This window comes from Helianthus annuus, chromosome 8 (genome assembly GCF_002127325.2).
Source record: "Helianthus annuus cultivar XRQ/B chromosome 8, HanXRQr2.0-SUNRISE, whole genome shotgun sequence".
NCBI classification, from domain to species: Eukaryota; Viridiplantae; Streptophyta; class Magnoliopsida; order Asterales; family Asteraceae; genus Helianthus; species Helianthus annuus.
This window is the reverse complement of record NC_035440.2, coordinates 20,292,951-20,307,819: the sequence shown is the minus strand read 5'-3', so window position 1 is coordinate 20,307,819 and position 14,869 is coordinate 20,292,951. Positions and strand designations below refer to the sequence as shown.

The following is a 14,869-nucleotide window of genomic DNA, read 5'->3' as shown; positions in this document are numbered from 1 at the left end:
ATGTATATAGTGTCATTGATATAACATAAATTATGTTACGGATATATGTGGATAAGTCGGAAGTTCATATGATAAACCGTTGACTTCTGAAAGTCAACTACACATAGGAAGCATAAATTGACTTGTTTTTGTAAAGATAGGATATTAGAAAGTCGTATGCTACATGTTACATCAATACGCGTTACATGGAATGACATGTTGAATTATATGAGTTTGAAAGTATGTGAAAGTGGGTATATGTCCTATGCTTGTTATAATTGACTAATGAAAGTCAAATGTGAAATATGCAATTGATATGATCTTTAACATGTACAATTGGGTATGCTAACTAGAATGTGAATTGGTGGCATGAAAGTAGAGGAATCATATCAAGATGGACTCAAGCATGAAAGGCTAACGGGTCAAGAGGAGGCAAGGAAGTGGATACGGACACGGATGCACAAGGTAAGTGATTTCCGAATCACTTCTTAGTTGTTTATGTAATGTTATATGCAATTTAATTATATGTGATAATTGAGGTCGAATAGGAATGAATTGTATGATGTCAATGAAGTATTAAACGGATCTTAGTTTTGATCCGAGCAAGGTAGGTGTGATTAAGAAATTGTAGCTAAGTAGTGGAATTGGTTACTTATGTAAGGAATTCCTTTGTTATTAAGGATAGAGCATAGTTGACTAAAATGCCCTTGATAGGTATATCGGGCAAACGACCTTAGAAGTCGTTTGGAAACAAGCTATTCGATTAGAGTGATGTTTGGACAAGTATGAAAGCGAAGTATAGGGTTTGGTATGTCATAGTCCACTTATTGCACAAATACCCATAACGGGTCAAAATAATCATTCAAGTATAAATGAGTTTAAGATTGTGCATAAACTTGTGAATTGAACCTAATATGTTAGACAACATTGAAATTATAAGGTTCATGTGAAATCGGGATCAAACAATCATGTTTGTTTGATAAAATGCATAAACGGGTTGAAATTCGGTAAAAAGGTGATGAGTCGAAGGCTTAAAAGTCTAAAAATTTATTTTGTTGGATGTTGGGTTTCAACTCCAAAAGATGGAGGATTAAATTACGGACGCGTGGGAAAAAGAATCGGGTAAAACGGATCAATAACGAAGAAGTTATGGCCGTTTCCGTAAAAACTGGCATAGCTGAACTGAGCTGCAGATCTGCTGGAAAAGCGCCTCCCCCGCGCCACGCGAGGGAGCAACATGGCGCCGTCACGTGGCGCGAAAGAACCCATTTTTGTTGAAAAACTTGTATTTCAATCAGTTCAGCTTCCTGGACTCGTTTTGACACGTTTTAAAGTACGTATGACTGATTCAGTTCATGTTTTATGCATTGTAGGTTTATTACGTTTTTATGAGCTTAAGGGTATGCACTTATGTAGATAGGTATGTATGTATGTTTATAAGTATGCGAGCAAGTATGTGGACCTATGATGGTATGTATAGGAGTAGGTATGTATAAGCTTGGTATGATGCAAGTAGGGATGTATGTATGCGTACATGTATAATGTCATGAGTGTATGTAATGATGTAGGTATGTGTACTTGTAGATACGTATATAATGATGTAGATGTGTTTATATGTAAGTATGCATGTAGGTTGACATGTATGTGTGTGAGTATGTATGCAAGTAGGTATGTATGCATGTGTGTACGTATGTATGTATGGAAATAATATGTATGAAGTTAGGTATGCATGTAGGCTATTCAGTACGCTTAAGTGTTTACGTTGTTTATTCGTGTACCTGGAGCTTTAAGGGAAATGCAGGAATAGCAAAGAAGTCTCACCACGGATGGTATGACAGGATGGGAAAGCTGGGATGTAAAAAGTTGTCGAAACGAGAAGTAAACATGAACAAACCTTGTGTGTTTATTTTGCGTACTAATATTGTAATTTTATGTGGTGAGCGCAGGTAGTATCAGTCATGAGGATATCCAAGGATTTGGAAATCGAGGATCGAGTCACAAGACAGATTGTACGGGAATGCTTAATTATGTAATTTAGTGAGGATAAGTTATGTTCTAATATTATAAAAATGAATTTTTAGAATGTCAAGACGTATATCATGAAAGAAATTTTTATGGCACGAATTTCCGCTGCGTCATTTTAAGGTATTACGTTTTAGGGCGTAACATTAGATAAGACTTTACAATTTGAAGTTAAGTTTATTTATTTATTTAGAGTTTATAAGATTTATATTAATTTAATATTAATAATTTAAATTAAATAATTATTATCTACAATTAAAGATGGTCTAGAATAATGACAAGTGCCCCTCAATTGGTTTCTTTTGTTATATAGTAAGTATATATATAGATTGGAAGGCAATGTACATCCTAACAATACAAGCCCAAATTAAAGGTACAACCCCATAATATTGATTATTGAATAATCACGATTCAAAAGTGATGACTTTTTTTATTGAGATAAAATATATATTAAAGAAGGTAAAGAACATATTATATCTTAACTCCTTAAAATCTGTTTAAAATATAATTATTTATGTATTTCTTATTCTTTACCCTTAACACAGCACATTGATAATAAAAATTTGTATTAGATTTGATTAAATATTATTAATAATAAAAATTTGTATTAATTTAGATTAAATATTATTATTATTAATTTTATTCAATTAAATGAGAGAATGACAAGTGTCCCAAAACTGGTTTATTTTATTATATAGTATAGATATAGATTTTTTATTTTATTGCAACTTTTAATAAATACGAACCTTTAAAGCTCATGAGTAAGCACATCAAATTAGGAAAAAGTCATAAAACCCTTCCCTTCAAAAACGCACAGTCAGGCGGGACAAGAAAAACCCCTAATCATATTTTGAATTTCAAACCCCTATTTGCAAGCCATTGGGTCGATCTTTGTACTCTATTGAACTGGGTGGTTTCAAGGACATTGGAGGCGGCGCCGTGCTTTTTCATTTGGGGAAGTATGCCGAATCAGAAAAAAAGACATTGGATAAGAAAGCTGATGATTCTGAAGGTGAGTTTGAGAGTTTGTATACTCGTGTGTGTGTTTTGTTTGTTGAGTGTTTTGAATATGGATTGTATTGAGAATTATTTTAACTGTAATCATTTGGGTTTTTTTTTTTTTTTGGCTGAACTTATAACAAGGATGTAGAAATTAATCATCCTTTTTACTCTATTAAAATTCCTCTAGATAAACCACCATTGTCGTTCTTCGATCTCCTGTGGATTAGGTTTTTTTTTGGGTGTGATCTCTGGTTAGGGTTTCGATAGGGTGGTTGAAGATGATGATGTAATTGGCTTGCCAAACTACCCCTGCAGATGTGGGTTTTTAATAAATAAATTATGTCGTTTATATTATGTGGGTTTTTAATAAATAAATTGGTTTAATGAAAATTAGATGAACCAAATTACCCCTGTAGATAAAGACAAAAAAGGGGCCTTAAAACATTAAAAAATGAGAGATTTTGAGTTTTGGACTAAAATGACAACAAAATACAAATCACATGGACCCAGATGTAAAAAGTTTGAGATTTGAACTAAAACGGCAAAACTGCCCAAACCACATGACCAAAATAGCAGTTTACTCTATTGCAACTTTTAATAAATACGAACCTTTAAAAAAGCTCATGAGCAAGCACATCAAATTAGGAAAAAGTCATAAAACCCTTCCCTTCAAAAACGTACAGTCAAGGGGGGCAAGAAAAATCCCTAATCATATTTTGAATTTCAAACTCACGTCTCTCTCTCTCTCAGATTCCCTGTGAACCAGGATCTCGATCTGCTCTCTCACTCTCTTCATCCTTAACACTCTGTTCCCGAGACTCATTTAACAGGGGGAGGGGGGAGGAAAGAGATGAAAATATTAAAAACCATGTTCCCGAATTTCATTTAACAGGGGGAGGGGAGAGAAAAGGGAAGAAAATATGACCAAATATAACCATATATTCATCCTCCCAAATTGGAGAGACTAGGAGAGAAAATTTTCCTTCCCCTCCCCTCACCTCCCCCTGTTAAATGACTCGGGAACATAGTGTAAATCGAAGAAGAAAAAGGGCATCAGTTCGTTTCCATATTAGAGTTCGTTTCCAGATTAGATCTGAAGGTACTCCGACTGAGGTAAACCTCCAAACCCTACATTCTTTTTAACTTTTATATCTGTAAATGCCCCTTTTAATTGTTTTTTTTTGAATTTATTAATATTCTCTATATATAGCGGAAATGTCGATCGGGATGAGTGGCGTTTCATAATAAATTTCATTTACAGTTCTCACATATGGCTTTCAGGTATGTAAAATTGTTTTACTTTGATTGTTTCGTGTTTTCTAGATTTAGTTTAGGGTTTGATTCTGACGTTGATTTCTAATCTACCTAATCGCCATAACATTACGAGCTAATATGAAGCAGTACAGGTTATTCTTGTGTGTTTGGGTTGACGGTTTAGAAATGAAAATGATATAAATAGTGTTTGTCGGTTCAGTTTAAGGGTATGCTAATTTGTTAATTGTTGTTTATGCAGAATTGTTGAAGTAATGTCTTGAATTTTGAGGAAAGAATGGCCTCAAAAGGTCCAAGGTCTAAACCTGATCACAAGTCAAGGGCCAAACGGAAAAAGGTCAATCCGGCATTGAATTTTGACAGCATGTACAAGCATTCTCAGTCTAAAAACTACCAAACATTTAATGTAAAGATCAGACCGATGTCCATGTTGGCGCTGAACCTAATGTTGGTATGAAGAAACAATTGTTATTTTGTTAACAGTTTACCACTTAATATTTGTTGGGGACCATTTGTTTATATGATCTGTTTTCCTTATTTTGGCAGAGTCCTCGGTGTGATGAAACAATTGTTATTTTGTTAACAACTTATAATATTTGTTGGGGACCATTTGGTGAAAGAAAGAGTATCTGGTTGTTTATCTAAAAGAACATGCATTTGGTCCGCTTTCTCTTAATGATTGATATACGTGTTTAGTTTTAAATAGCGTGGATATGCCTCATGGCCTTAAATTAGAAAAATGGCCCAGGTGCGCCCTGAGGTGAGGCGCCTAAAAAACGAGTATGACGTGGAAAGAAAAGATGCATCTCATGGGTTTTGATGTTTGTTTCGATGTTTTAGACGCCTTGGTTCGTTTCAAGGTGTACACTAATAATTTATGATGTGAAAATCAACTATTTATGATGTGAACTAACCATCAACAAACATATAATAATATAAACACTGATCATTTTACATCAGATCACCAAACTGTTAAGAAAATAGTTTGTCTCACTGGAACTCATTGAGTCACAATTAGGCAGGGATGTCAAGTATGCAACTGCGAGGAGGAAGCCGTCGGTACGAAAATTCAAAGACACAAGAGGAGGCCGACGGTACGAAACTTCAAAGACATAAGAGGAGGCCGACGGTACAGCGACGGTGAGTAGGCATATGAGTTCTTTTTAGACCTAAGAGGGAATGAGACGGTGAGGATGGGTGTACGTGTAGGGATTAGCCTGGTACGTACCGAAAATACCCGGTACGATATCGGTATATGAAGGTAAAAACCGGATACCGAAAATCGAGTTGGGTCGGGAAATTCGGTGATGGTACGGTTCCTAACGGTTACTCAGTACCATTTGCTCATCTCTAGGTACCACCAACCTTTTGAATTCTAAAAGATTAAACCTCCTTTATTTGGTAATGAGTACCGGTTAGCAAACATATACGACACTAAATGAATGTAAATATAACCGGTACTAATTCGGTAGTATCGAAAAATACTGGTACCAATCCCGATATATCATACTATTTGGTACCGGCATATTTGCACGATACAGCACTGGTATCTGGTACCATATGCTCATCCCTAAGTCAAAGCAGTCGGCTCAGGTCATCACTTTCTTACGTCACGATAAACAAAAACTTGAATTGCTTTGCGGTATATGTAGACAGTTAGCAACTTCTTTCCAACATTTTGGTTAAGTTGTAATTTATTAATTTGGAAAATTCATACTTGGACGAGTACAAAACTAGCTAAATGATACCTCCTCATGGCTGACCTACTTGTGGTGTTAACCCTTTATTATGGTGGTAAAATGACCTCTTATTTCTATTAGTTAATTAATAATGTTGTTGAATTATGTCCCAATAGATAGATCTTAAAGGCAGATGATGTGGATTTGCCTCTGATCGCTCGAAGAACACTTGGGTTCTCAAGTGCTGACCAGGAAGGAAAACTTGGTTAATGTTGTCGCCCTCAATGCACATAATTCAAGAAGGTGGAGCATATCAACGGTTATATTAGATGACTGGCTGGCTGCAATGGTCGCCTTCAAGGCTAAAATGCACATAACGACATGCCATGAAGGTCAAGCACGCCCTTGTGTACATAAAGCAACAATTGTGCCACGTGGGATGGTGGCTTAGTTGCCTCAAAAAGATGAAACAAGTGTTGTATCCCGAAAAGAAATGCTTGCTCGGCTCAATGTATGTATGTATGGGTGCTAGAGTTGCACAAGAGTTGATTTTTGGTGAAGATGAAGAAGTTACTTGAGCTGCATCTTCCGATCTTGAATAAGCCACTCATCTTGCATGCGCAATACAGAAAGAGCATGAGTACAAACCCAGACTCTTAATCAAAAAAGAGGTTCGAGTTATTGGAATTCCTTTTCCAAGAATATTGTAACTACTCATATCAACGAGCACCACACACTTGCATCATGCATTGCTTGAACACGAGACATTGTCGGGATAGAATATTAAAGAAATTATTGCGCAACTGAAATCAGAGTTGAATCAACAGCAACATCTTGCTCAACTGTAATCACAAATTACAGCTAATACTTACTATCTAGCATTTGATATTTTTTTGTATTAATTTTATACCAATGTGCATACGGTGCCTATACTCACTCTTGTTCTTTAAGGCTGGCTGCCACAAAGGTTTAATTAAACAATTTTAGTCAGTCATGTTTAATGCCCATTGGGAATCCTCTTTAGGATTCAAGAATGCTTTTAAGGAGTCAAAAATCATTAACATCATGAAAGAGCAATATTGTATATCTTAGTTTTCTGAAAACTATACTCAACACTATAGAATGCATACGGTTGATTGGTCATCAGTTACATTGTCTTCAAATGCTCTAAAAGGATCCACGGTCAAGTTGGGGGCCATGTCCACCACCGAAATGAATATAAATATTTGTGACACATTATTATAGGATGATGATGAGATTAAGGTCTGAAAACAACAAAATTATAGAAAAAGTCGAAAAATTAGAAAATGAAAGATTATTTTAGCCAAACCCTGACTTTTCTACACCAATGGTTTATGATTGAATATTATGTGTAGTTCGCATGTTCGGGAGTAGTGATCCTGTCAATCCCTTGCCAGTCTGATATAACAAACCCCTGAAGTCAAAGTCAAACAAAAACTACATGAGTTCTTTGTAAAGTTTAACTGTTTAAGAAATAACTCAATGCAACTAGATTAGCGGATTTCTACCCTGAATTTGAGCTTGTTTTTGAAGATAACGGTTGGCATGCATAAGGCGTAAAACGCCAAACGACCCTTACTAACCAGCATCTATTTGATTCTTTTGCCCTTCCCAATCAACCTAAAACATTTGATCATTCAATTACCAAAACAAAACAAAACCATTAAAAGTGCAAATAATTATGGGCATTCTGACCTTTTTGCTTTTGTCAGCATGTGTTATATAGATAACTATGTATGTTAACTGGAAAATCGCACCAACAGAGTTGACCGTTGTGACCAACAAATTATCATATGATATGAGCGGGCGGGCAGCCATACCATGGGCAGTTCAAGAGGGCGTAAACATATGGGATTCCTGAGAACTGTTCTGTTGATACTTACATTGGTGACACAAAGAGCCCAAAAGCAAATATGTTACCTGCAAAAAGTAATCAAAGAACACAAGATATTTGGACCAAAACTGGTATGCTTTTCAAAGAAAGGTGAATTTTCAACTGTTGATTATAACTTTATAAGACGATTCAACTCACAGGATCACAAAGTTTCATATATTATCTCGACAACGAGTTACATCCAAATCATTCACAATTTCATACCTACAAACACACAATCGATTGAGGCGAAACAAAAGCCCCCATTGATAGATAAACAATTCTTGTTCATTTTCTGTCTTCACCTGTGTGAAATTCGTCCAGTAATGTTTCTGCCACAATCGATCAAACAAAACAGAGGCTTAATCGTATATACCTCGATTTCAACCTCTAAAAATACAAATTCGCTGACGAAAAACGAAGATTAAACCTAATTTTCTGAAATCAACAAATTACAAACCCTAGGTTACAAGGAACGAAGATCGATTACGAATAATCGTACGATTCGAACGGTTTTTGTCTTTTGTGGAGCGTCTCAATCGTCCTAGGCTCGACGACGACTGGGAGGGGAGAAATGGGTGGCGGAGCAGCGCCGGACCACGACGGGGGTGGGACGAAGCCCACACCGTCTAGCCTAAGTAGTTGATAATTTTTAACGCTAAATTACTAACTAATTAGATATGTCAATTGTAAAGGTTATGACATAAATAGACCACACTCATACTACTAACTTGAAAATTTTAAGAAAAGTAAAACAATAACCATAACAAAATTTTGTAATATATTATGCGAATAAAAAAACTAAACTATAAACTAACAGAAAACGAGTATTGCGTTGCAATTTGTCACCGCCCGCGGGTTACCTACTAGTATCATACATATGTAAGGACCATAGGTGTTTAGTATAGAGTAAACTCTTTAATTTAATTTCCTTCCTCTAGCCTCACACGAAGACGACGATACCAAAATTTTCTCATCAACCAATAAAATCTCTAAGACTCTAACGCGAACACTATCACTAAAACTCAAAACCCGACAGTGAAATTCTTGAACCCTTCACCATCGCCTTCGGTTTAGACCATCTTAGTATGCTAGGCAGAGCCTCTTAACACTTTTCGGAACCTAAATCGAACTCTAAACTGGGTCTTATTGGGAAAAAATAATTAGTTTTCTTACTATCTTAGTAGTGATTACTTTCATGTCAGGTTCATGATGTGTTCAGGGATTACTTCTAATCTAAACGAGTTGCAGCTGTCGGAGATGATTAAAGAGGTCGTTAAAAAGGACAATGCGCGGGAGAAAGTTGGCAGGCTTTATGGATCGTTTCGCTGAGGGGTCAGTGAGTATCCAGTGATTGGCCTAAGCTACTGTCCAAGAAAATATAGTAGTTTTCAAAGTTCAAACCCTTTTGAAAATAAACTTTTTACATACAAGCTCGTTTTGACCCATTACCTAACCCACCCGTCCGTTTTTCGAGCTTAAAATAGTAACCGAGGTTGACAATCAATAAAATCAGAAACAGACAACGCGCACCACTAGTCCATTTACGGACAGCAGTGCTGTATATATACGATCAAGCAGAGTAACAAAATCATTTTTTTATCTCATTATACACTAGAAACAAATAAAGATCCGGGTAATAGAACAGATAAAACGGTAACATGAACAAAATCAAAACTTTTAAACCTTACGGGCCAGAGTCCTCTGTTTCGTAGCAAACTGGACCACCTTTTCCTCAACGGCCAAACCCTTGCGCCTTCTAACCCCGTCTATTAATTTTCTTGCTGTATTTTGTAAAACACTCGACCCATCACCAAACTCCTCTTTTTCTTCTTCTGTTTTCGGTACAAAAAATGGGTCTTCCGGAAGTGCTTCCCAATGACTAAGAACAAGAAGAGCGCTCGAAGCACCAGAAGTCCATCTTCTTAACTCATCTGGAAACCCGAAACTTTCTGCAACCGGTACATAAGCATGCACCGTGAACAACGGTGACCCTTCTTGCATTTCTTCTTTCAAAATCCGGGCACGTCGGCGGGCCAGCACAGCGTACATAGGCCCTAAATACTCGGTTGGTGTGTTTAGTTCACAGAAATACATCCCCTCAACGATTCTAGGGTTTTTTTGAAGTACGCCGGCTTTACATGCTTCTTTAACCGCTGTCATAACCTGCCCGGAAAACACCCCGTATTGATCGCTTTGATTGACGGCTTCTGACTCGCTATCGTAAGGTGAAATCGAAGCTTCTATTACAAATGCTAAACCCCACATGGGTTCGTCGCATAACGGGCCGGATCCAGTGGCTACTTGGAACCCGGATAAGACACTGCTTCTGAGGCTATCGGCTTCTTCTTTCAGTGATCGGGTTTCAGCGCTTGTTGTCTCGGTTTCTGACTCTTCACTGCTCGACACAAAACCTAACCGTTCAGATACGTATGGAGAACCTTTAATAAGGACCGATGAACCGTTGTCGTCTGTAGTTGAATCCGGAAGAAGAAGCATGTTGGGACCGATTTGTCGTGGCCCTAAAGCCCATATTCGTTTCAGAAGATTTTCCCATAAAAGTTTTAACTTTTCTTTATCTTTTTCCGCATTCGTGTCTGAAATTTCACTTTCAACGGCATCCCATATGCGTTTTCTAAGCGATTCTACCGGGTGTTCATCGTCTTGAGCTCTTATCGCTTTACCTGCGATAATATCCTCTAGAAGATCCGAACTTTCATCTAGCAATTTCGTAAGTGCATCAGGAAGTTTCAATATGTGCACACGAACGGTACACCTTCCGTTTGGTGTAGTTTTTTCAATAACGTTTGAATTCCCGGTTAACGATTTGAATTTATCAAACGAGTTTAACGATTCTCCTTCGATTGTTTCTCTAAACGACACAAGAGGCGGTGAGATTTCTAAATTTACCTTCGCAAACCGCTCTTTTAAATCTTTAATACATCTTTCCAAATGAACTTCACCCGCAGCAGCAAGCACGTGTTCGCCTCTAGCGGACACACTGACCTCTACAAACGGGTCAGCCCGGTTTAACAGCCGGAGCCCTTTCATAAGCGCACCCATGTCAACCGGGTCAGACGGCTCAATGGCCACTTTTAACGTCGGTGAAACTTGAAACGTCATACTTGAAAACGGCCAACAGTTTTTCGTTGATGAAAGAGTCGCGCTTTTCAAAATATGTTGACCTAACCCTCTAATGGCGACAATGTTTCCAGCCCGTGCGGAAGCAACGGGTGTTAACCCTTGACCCATCATCAAATACAAAGAATGCAATTCAGCTTCTTGAATATGCTTCTGAACCGAATCACCCGTTTTAAGCGGATCATACAATGCTGATAACACAAATACCTTCTGACCCAAATGAATAACACCACTAAAGATCCTAGCAAATGCAAGAAAACACTCATCGGAATCCCCATTTCCAACTTCTATATTGTTCACAATCCCACCGTTTACGTCTCTTTGAGGTAGCATTTTCATGGGAACCGCAAACATTTTAGATACAAAAGCGACACATGGAGCTTCAGGCCGTGAATCACACGCCTCAACTGACTTTCGCACAAGCTCAGCCTCTGCAATCACATCAGACTTACCAACGTCATCATCAAGAATCTCTCTTTTCGGCAGCAAACGCGACAAGCGAAACGCTTGCGCGGTACCAGGATCCGGCATATGTTTAATCACCATCGACAAAATAGCATCCGACAAAGGAAGCCACCTACTCACAACAGATTGAAGAACAGATTTTGGATCTTTATTCTGAAGCTCACGAGGAGGAACCGACAAATTAAACGACTTAATCAACTTCTCAAGAATCGTTTTATCCCCATTCGTATCCAACGCAGCCTCATACACCTGCCACAACGGCTCGAGCACAAACTGCACAAACATGGGCCGCGCCTTACTCCCCGCAGGCAACCCTTTCTTACCCACAATCCGTTTCGTTTTCGGAACAAAATACCTCGGACCCCAAAACGCCTTCTGCAAAACCGCAACACTCGCCCCAAGTTTCGAAGCGTAAAACTCAGCAAACTCACATATCCCAAACCCCCACCCGTCTAAAGCACAAACAAACACCACATTCCCCTTCTGCGGCTGAAACGTATCCTCCTCATCATCATCATCCAACAGTTCTTGATACTCATCCCCTGTTTCACCAACCGGGCGAGCAAGTATCGAATCAACATCCGACAAATACTTCTCCGATTTATACGCACTAACGATCCCATTAACCTCATGAACAATCCGTAAAAGCCGATTATACGCCTCTAAAGGACTCAACTTCAACTCAACAATCAACCTATCAATCTTATTCAAAACCAAACAAGGCGTAAGCTTTTCGATCCAGGCTTGTCGTAAAACCGCATGAGTTTGAATATGAACACCCTCAACAGCATCCACTAACACCAAACCCCCATCACTCAATCTTGAAGCGGTTGAAACTTCACTGCAGAAATCCATATGACCCGGTGAATCAATTAGGTTGATTGAATGGTTTTTGTATTGAAGAGCAATTGAGGAACTTTTCATGGTTATTGCACGCCGTTGTTCTTCGTCTAGATAGTCCATGAAGCGGAGCCTGCCGGCTTGTTTTGGGTGCAGAACGCCGCCGCCGGAGGAGGCGATTAGGTGGTCGGCGAGGGTGGTCTTGCCGTGGTCAACGTGGGCGAGAATGCATATGTTTCGGATGTTTTTGGGGTCGTGTGAATCGGCCATTGATGGGTTGTGTTTGTGAGAAATGGTGTGGAATTGATGGGGGAATTAGGGTTTTGAAGGGTGGATCTTGAGGAAGGTTATATGTGATTGAATTGATGGGGGAATTAGGGTTTTGAATGGGTGTGGCGATCAAGAAAGGGGCTCTTGTTCTAATTAGGGTTCATATGAGAAGGGGGAAGAGAATTCAAGATGGAGATATAATAATAAATAAAATACCGATACCGGTTCCAATAATAAAATTCAGTCGGTATGCCGACACTCGGTGTATACCAACCAAATTGAAAACTCAAAAAATAAAGTCAACATATGCTCAAATAGATATTGACACATGTTTTGCATATCGATACTGGATCTGATCATAACGATATCAGTACTGACATTGTTTGATAAGACCTTAACTCAATAATAGTGTTGATAAGAATAACGCTATTATTGAGGTTTTTTCAAATCAAAATTTAGTTATCAACATTGGTTTATCTTTATAAACGTTGAACTTTATTTATAAGGTTAGTTTTAGAATGTCTTAAGAAAGGTTCTGTAATTGTCTAGGAAAGCTATGCATTCGTAAACTAGTTACTTTGTGTGCGTGCGCACATGTATGTATGTTTGTTTCTAACTCTATGTGTATTAGATGTGCCAGTTTTTACCGGTTTACCTTTTAATTGATTGATTTGGGTTGTCTTTTGTCTCAAATTATCAAATTAAAAAGTTAACTAGAAGGGGAATAGGTCAAACTAAGTCAAACCGGTTACTCGCCAACTGAGTCAAATGGGTGAAAGAGGTTGAAAGTTGAAACTCCTCTAAAGTTTTATTCATGGATTTAGAACATCATTGTAAATTTGTAATACCATTGTATTATTCTCCTTTTCAGTTCCGGACCAAATTGGATGCATTTGTCATCTTGAAAACTAGGATTTTTTTTTTTATTTTTTTATTTTTTTTGGGTAAAAGGGGCGGACCGAAAATTTTATAACTTTGACACAAAAAACTAAGTTAAACTGTCCAACTGATCCAAGCGCATTCAAGATGGGCCCTATACAATTGAGCTAATTGGACTTTGATATGGCTTACAAAAAATACACCACACTAATACAATACAATAATACATAACTAGGAAATATTTATTAGCTCTTCTGATGGCCCTTTGGTCTAGTGGCATCAAATGACTCCTTCTGGACGTTCTACATAGAGTTGTGATAGAATATAAAACTCAGATTTGATCGAAACAAGAAGAAACAAGATAGATAATGCAATTCGAGAAGGATTAGGTCTTCAATTACAAGGTTTAAGAACCCTAATTTTCATTGGATAAAACATTGACACCTCTAGCCTAAATCTCTAAAGACTTATAAAAACAAAATGTAAGACCGTCCCATGATTAACTCCTCTATTTCTAGTAACGGGTCCAATTGAGGCGTAACTGAATAATTGAGTTGACCCAATTCAAAATATTTTTCCTGCTCCATAATTGTATTGGGTTTGACCCATTTAATTCTGCGGATTAATCGGGATTGTATCACCTTGCATGTTTAAACTATCAAGAACACTTTCTCTAGCATCTAGTTAGTTTTACATAAGAATTCAATCATTCCCCGTTCAAAAAAAGGATGAATATGTACAATAAGGATTAGGGGTGTCTAGAATTCGTTTCGAATTAAAAAAATTCGTAATTTGATTTAGTTCGATTCGATTATCAAGAATTCGTTTTGATTATCAAGAATTTGAATTCAATTCAATTCGAGTCCAATAAATCGAATACGAAGTTATAATTTTAAATTCGATACGGCATTCAAAGTAAAATTATACATATTTATTTATTAATTATATATATAATACATATATAACTTTTAGGAAAAATTACAAGTTTTGTCCTTTATCTTTACCACTTTTCAGACGGTGTCCTTTTTAACGAATGTTGACAGGGGGTGTCCTTTACTAGGTATTTTGTTGCAAGTTTAGTCATTTACACCCAACCCAGTTAAAAAACCCTGTTAATTGTTAGGTGTAAAGGACTAAACTTGCAACAAAATACCTAGTAAAGGACACCTTCTGTCAACATTCGTTAAAAAGGACACCGCCTGAAAAGTGGTATAAAGATAAAGGACAAAACTTATAACTTTTCCTAACTTTTATTAAACTACAGTATAAATAAATCTCTAAAGTTATTCTAAGTATTAAAATAGCCCATTACCAAGCCCATAACTTAAACGAATTTATTACATGTTTTAACTGAATAAGAGAATCAAAACGAATTTATTCAAATGCGATTCGATTTCAAATTTTTAATCGAATACGAATTCAAGAA

At 37.3% G+C, this 14,869-nt stretch overlaps 1 protein-coding gene and 1 long non-coding RNA gene across 8 annotated transcripts; one reads left to right on the top strand and one right to left on the bottom strand.

Moving 5' to 3' along the window:
• The first annotated feature begins 3,952 nt into the window (after nt 1–3,952).
• Nucleotides 3,953–4,794, top strand: LOC110870917. Its single transcript, XR_002553345.2, has 3 exons — nt 3,953–4,116; nt 4,214–4,284; nt 4,517–4,794. It is a non-coding gene; the product is annotated as an uncharacterized LOC110870917 (long non-coding RNA).
• Nucleotides 4,795–7,107: 2,313 nt separating this feature from the next.
• Nucleotides 7,108–12,761, bottom strand: LOC110872317 (elongation factor-like GTPase 1). 7 transcript variants are annotated; one of them, XR_004864793.1, is made up of 5 exons: nt 9,535–12,761; nt 8,074–8,180; nt 7,671–7,895; nt 7,484–7,595; nt 7,108–7,389 (listed from the first exon to the last, which is right to left on the bottom strand). XR_004864793.1 is itself a non-coding variant. In XM_035976489.1 (2 exons), the coding sequence occupies exons 1-2, from the start codon at nt 12,562–12,564 to the stop codon at nt 8,022–8,024; spliced, it is 3,189 nt and encodes a 1,062-aa protein (XP_035832382.1). In that variant the 5' UTR covers nt 12,565–12,761; the 3' UTR covers nt 7,996–8,021. The 7 variants fall into 7 exon arrangements, 3 of the variants coding, with proteins under 3 accessions (XP_035832382.1, XP_035832383.1, XP_021976792.1); XR_004864795.1 differs by having other exon boundaries at nt 9,540–12,761; XR_004864794.1 differs by lacking the exon at nt 8,074–8,180 and having other exon boundaries at nt 7,109–7,389.
• Between the last annotated feature and the right edge of the window lie 2,108 nt (nt 12,762–14,869).

Bases quoted from the DNA above. Each gene is read 5' to 3' on its own strand.
- LOC110872317 (XM_035976489.1), bottom strand. From the start codon at position 12,564: ATGGCCGATTCACACGACCCCAAAAACATCCGAAACATATGCATTCTC. The intron at 8,181-9,534 runs GTTTAAAAGTTT...CGATTGTGGCAG, and splicing joins AGAGGACTCTGGCCCGTAAG to AAACATTACTGGACGAATTT.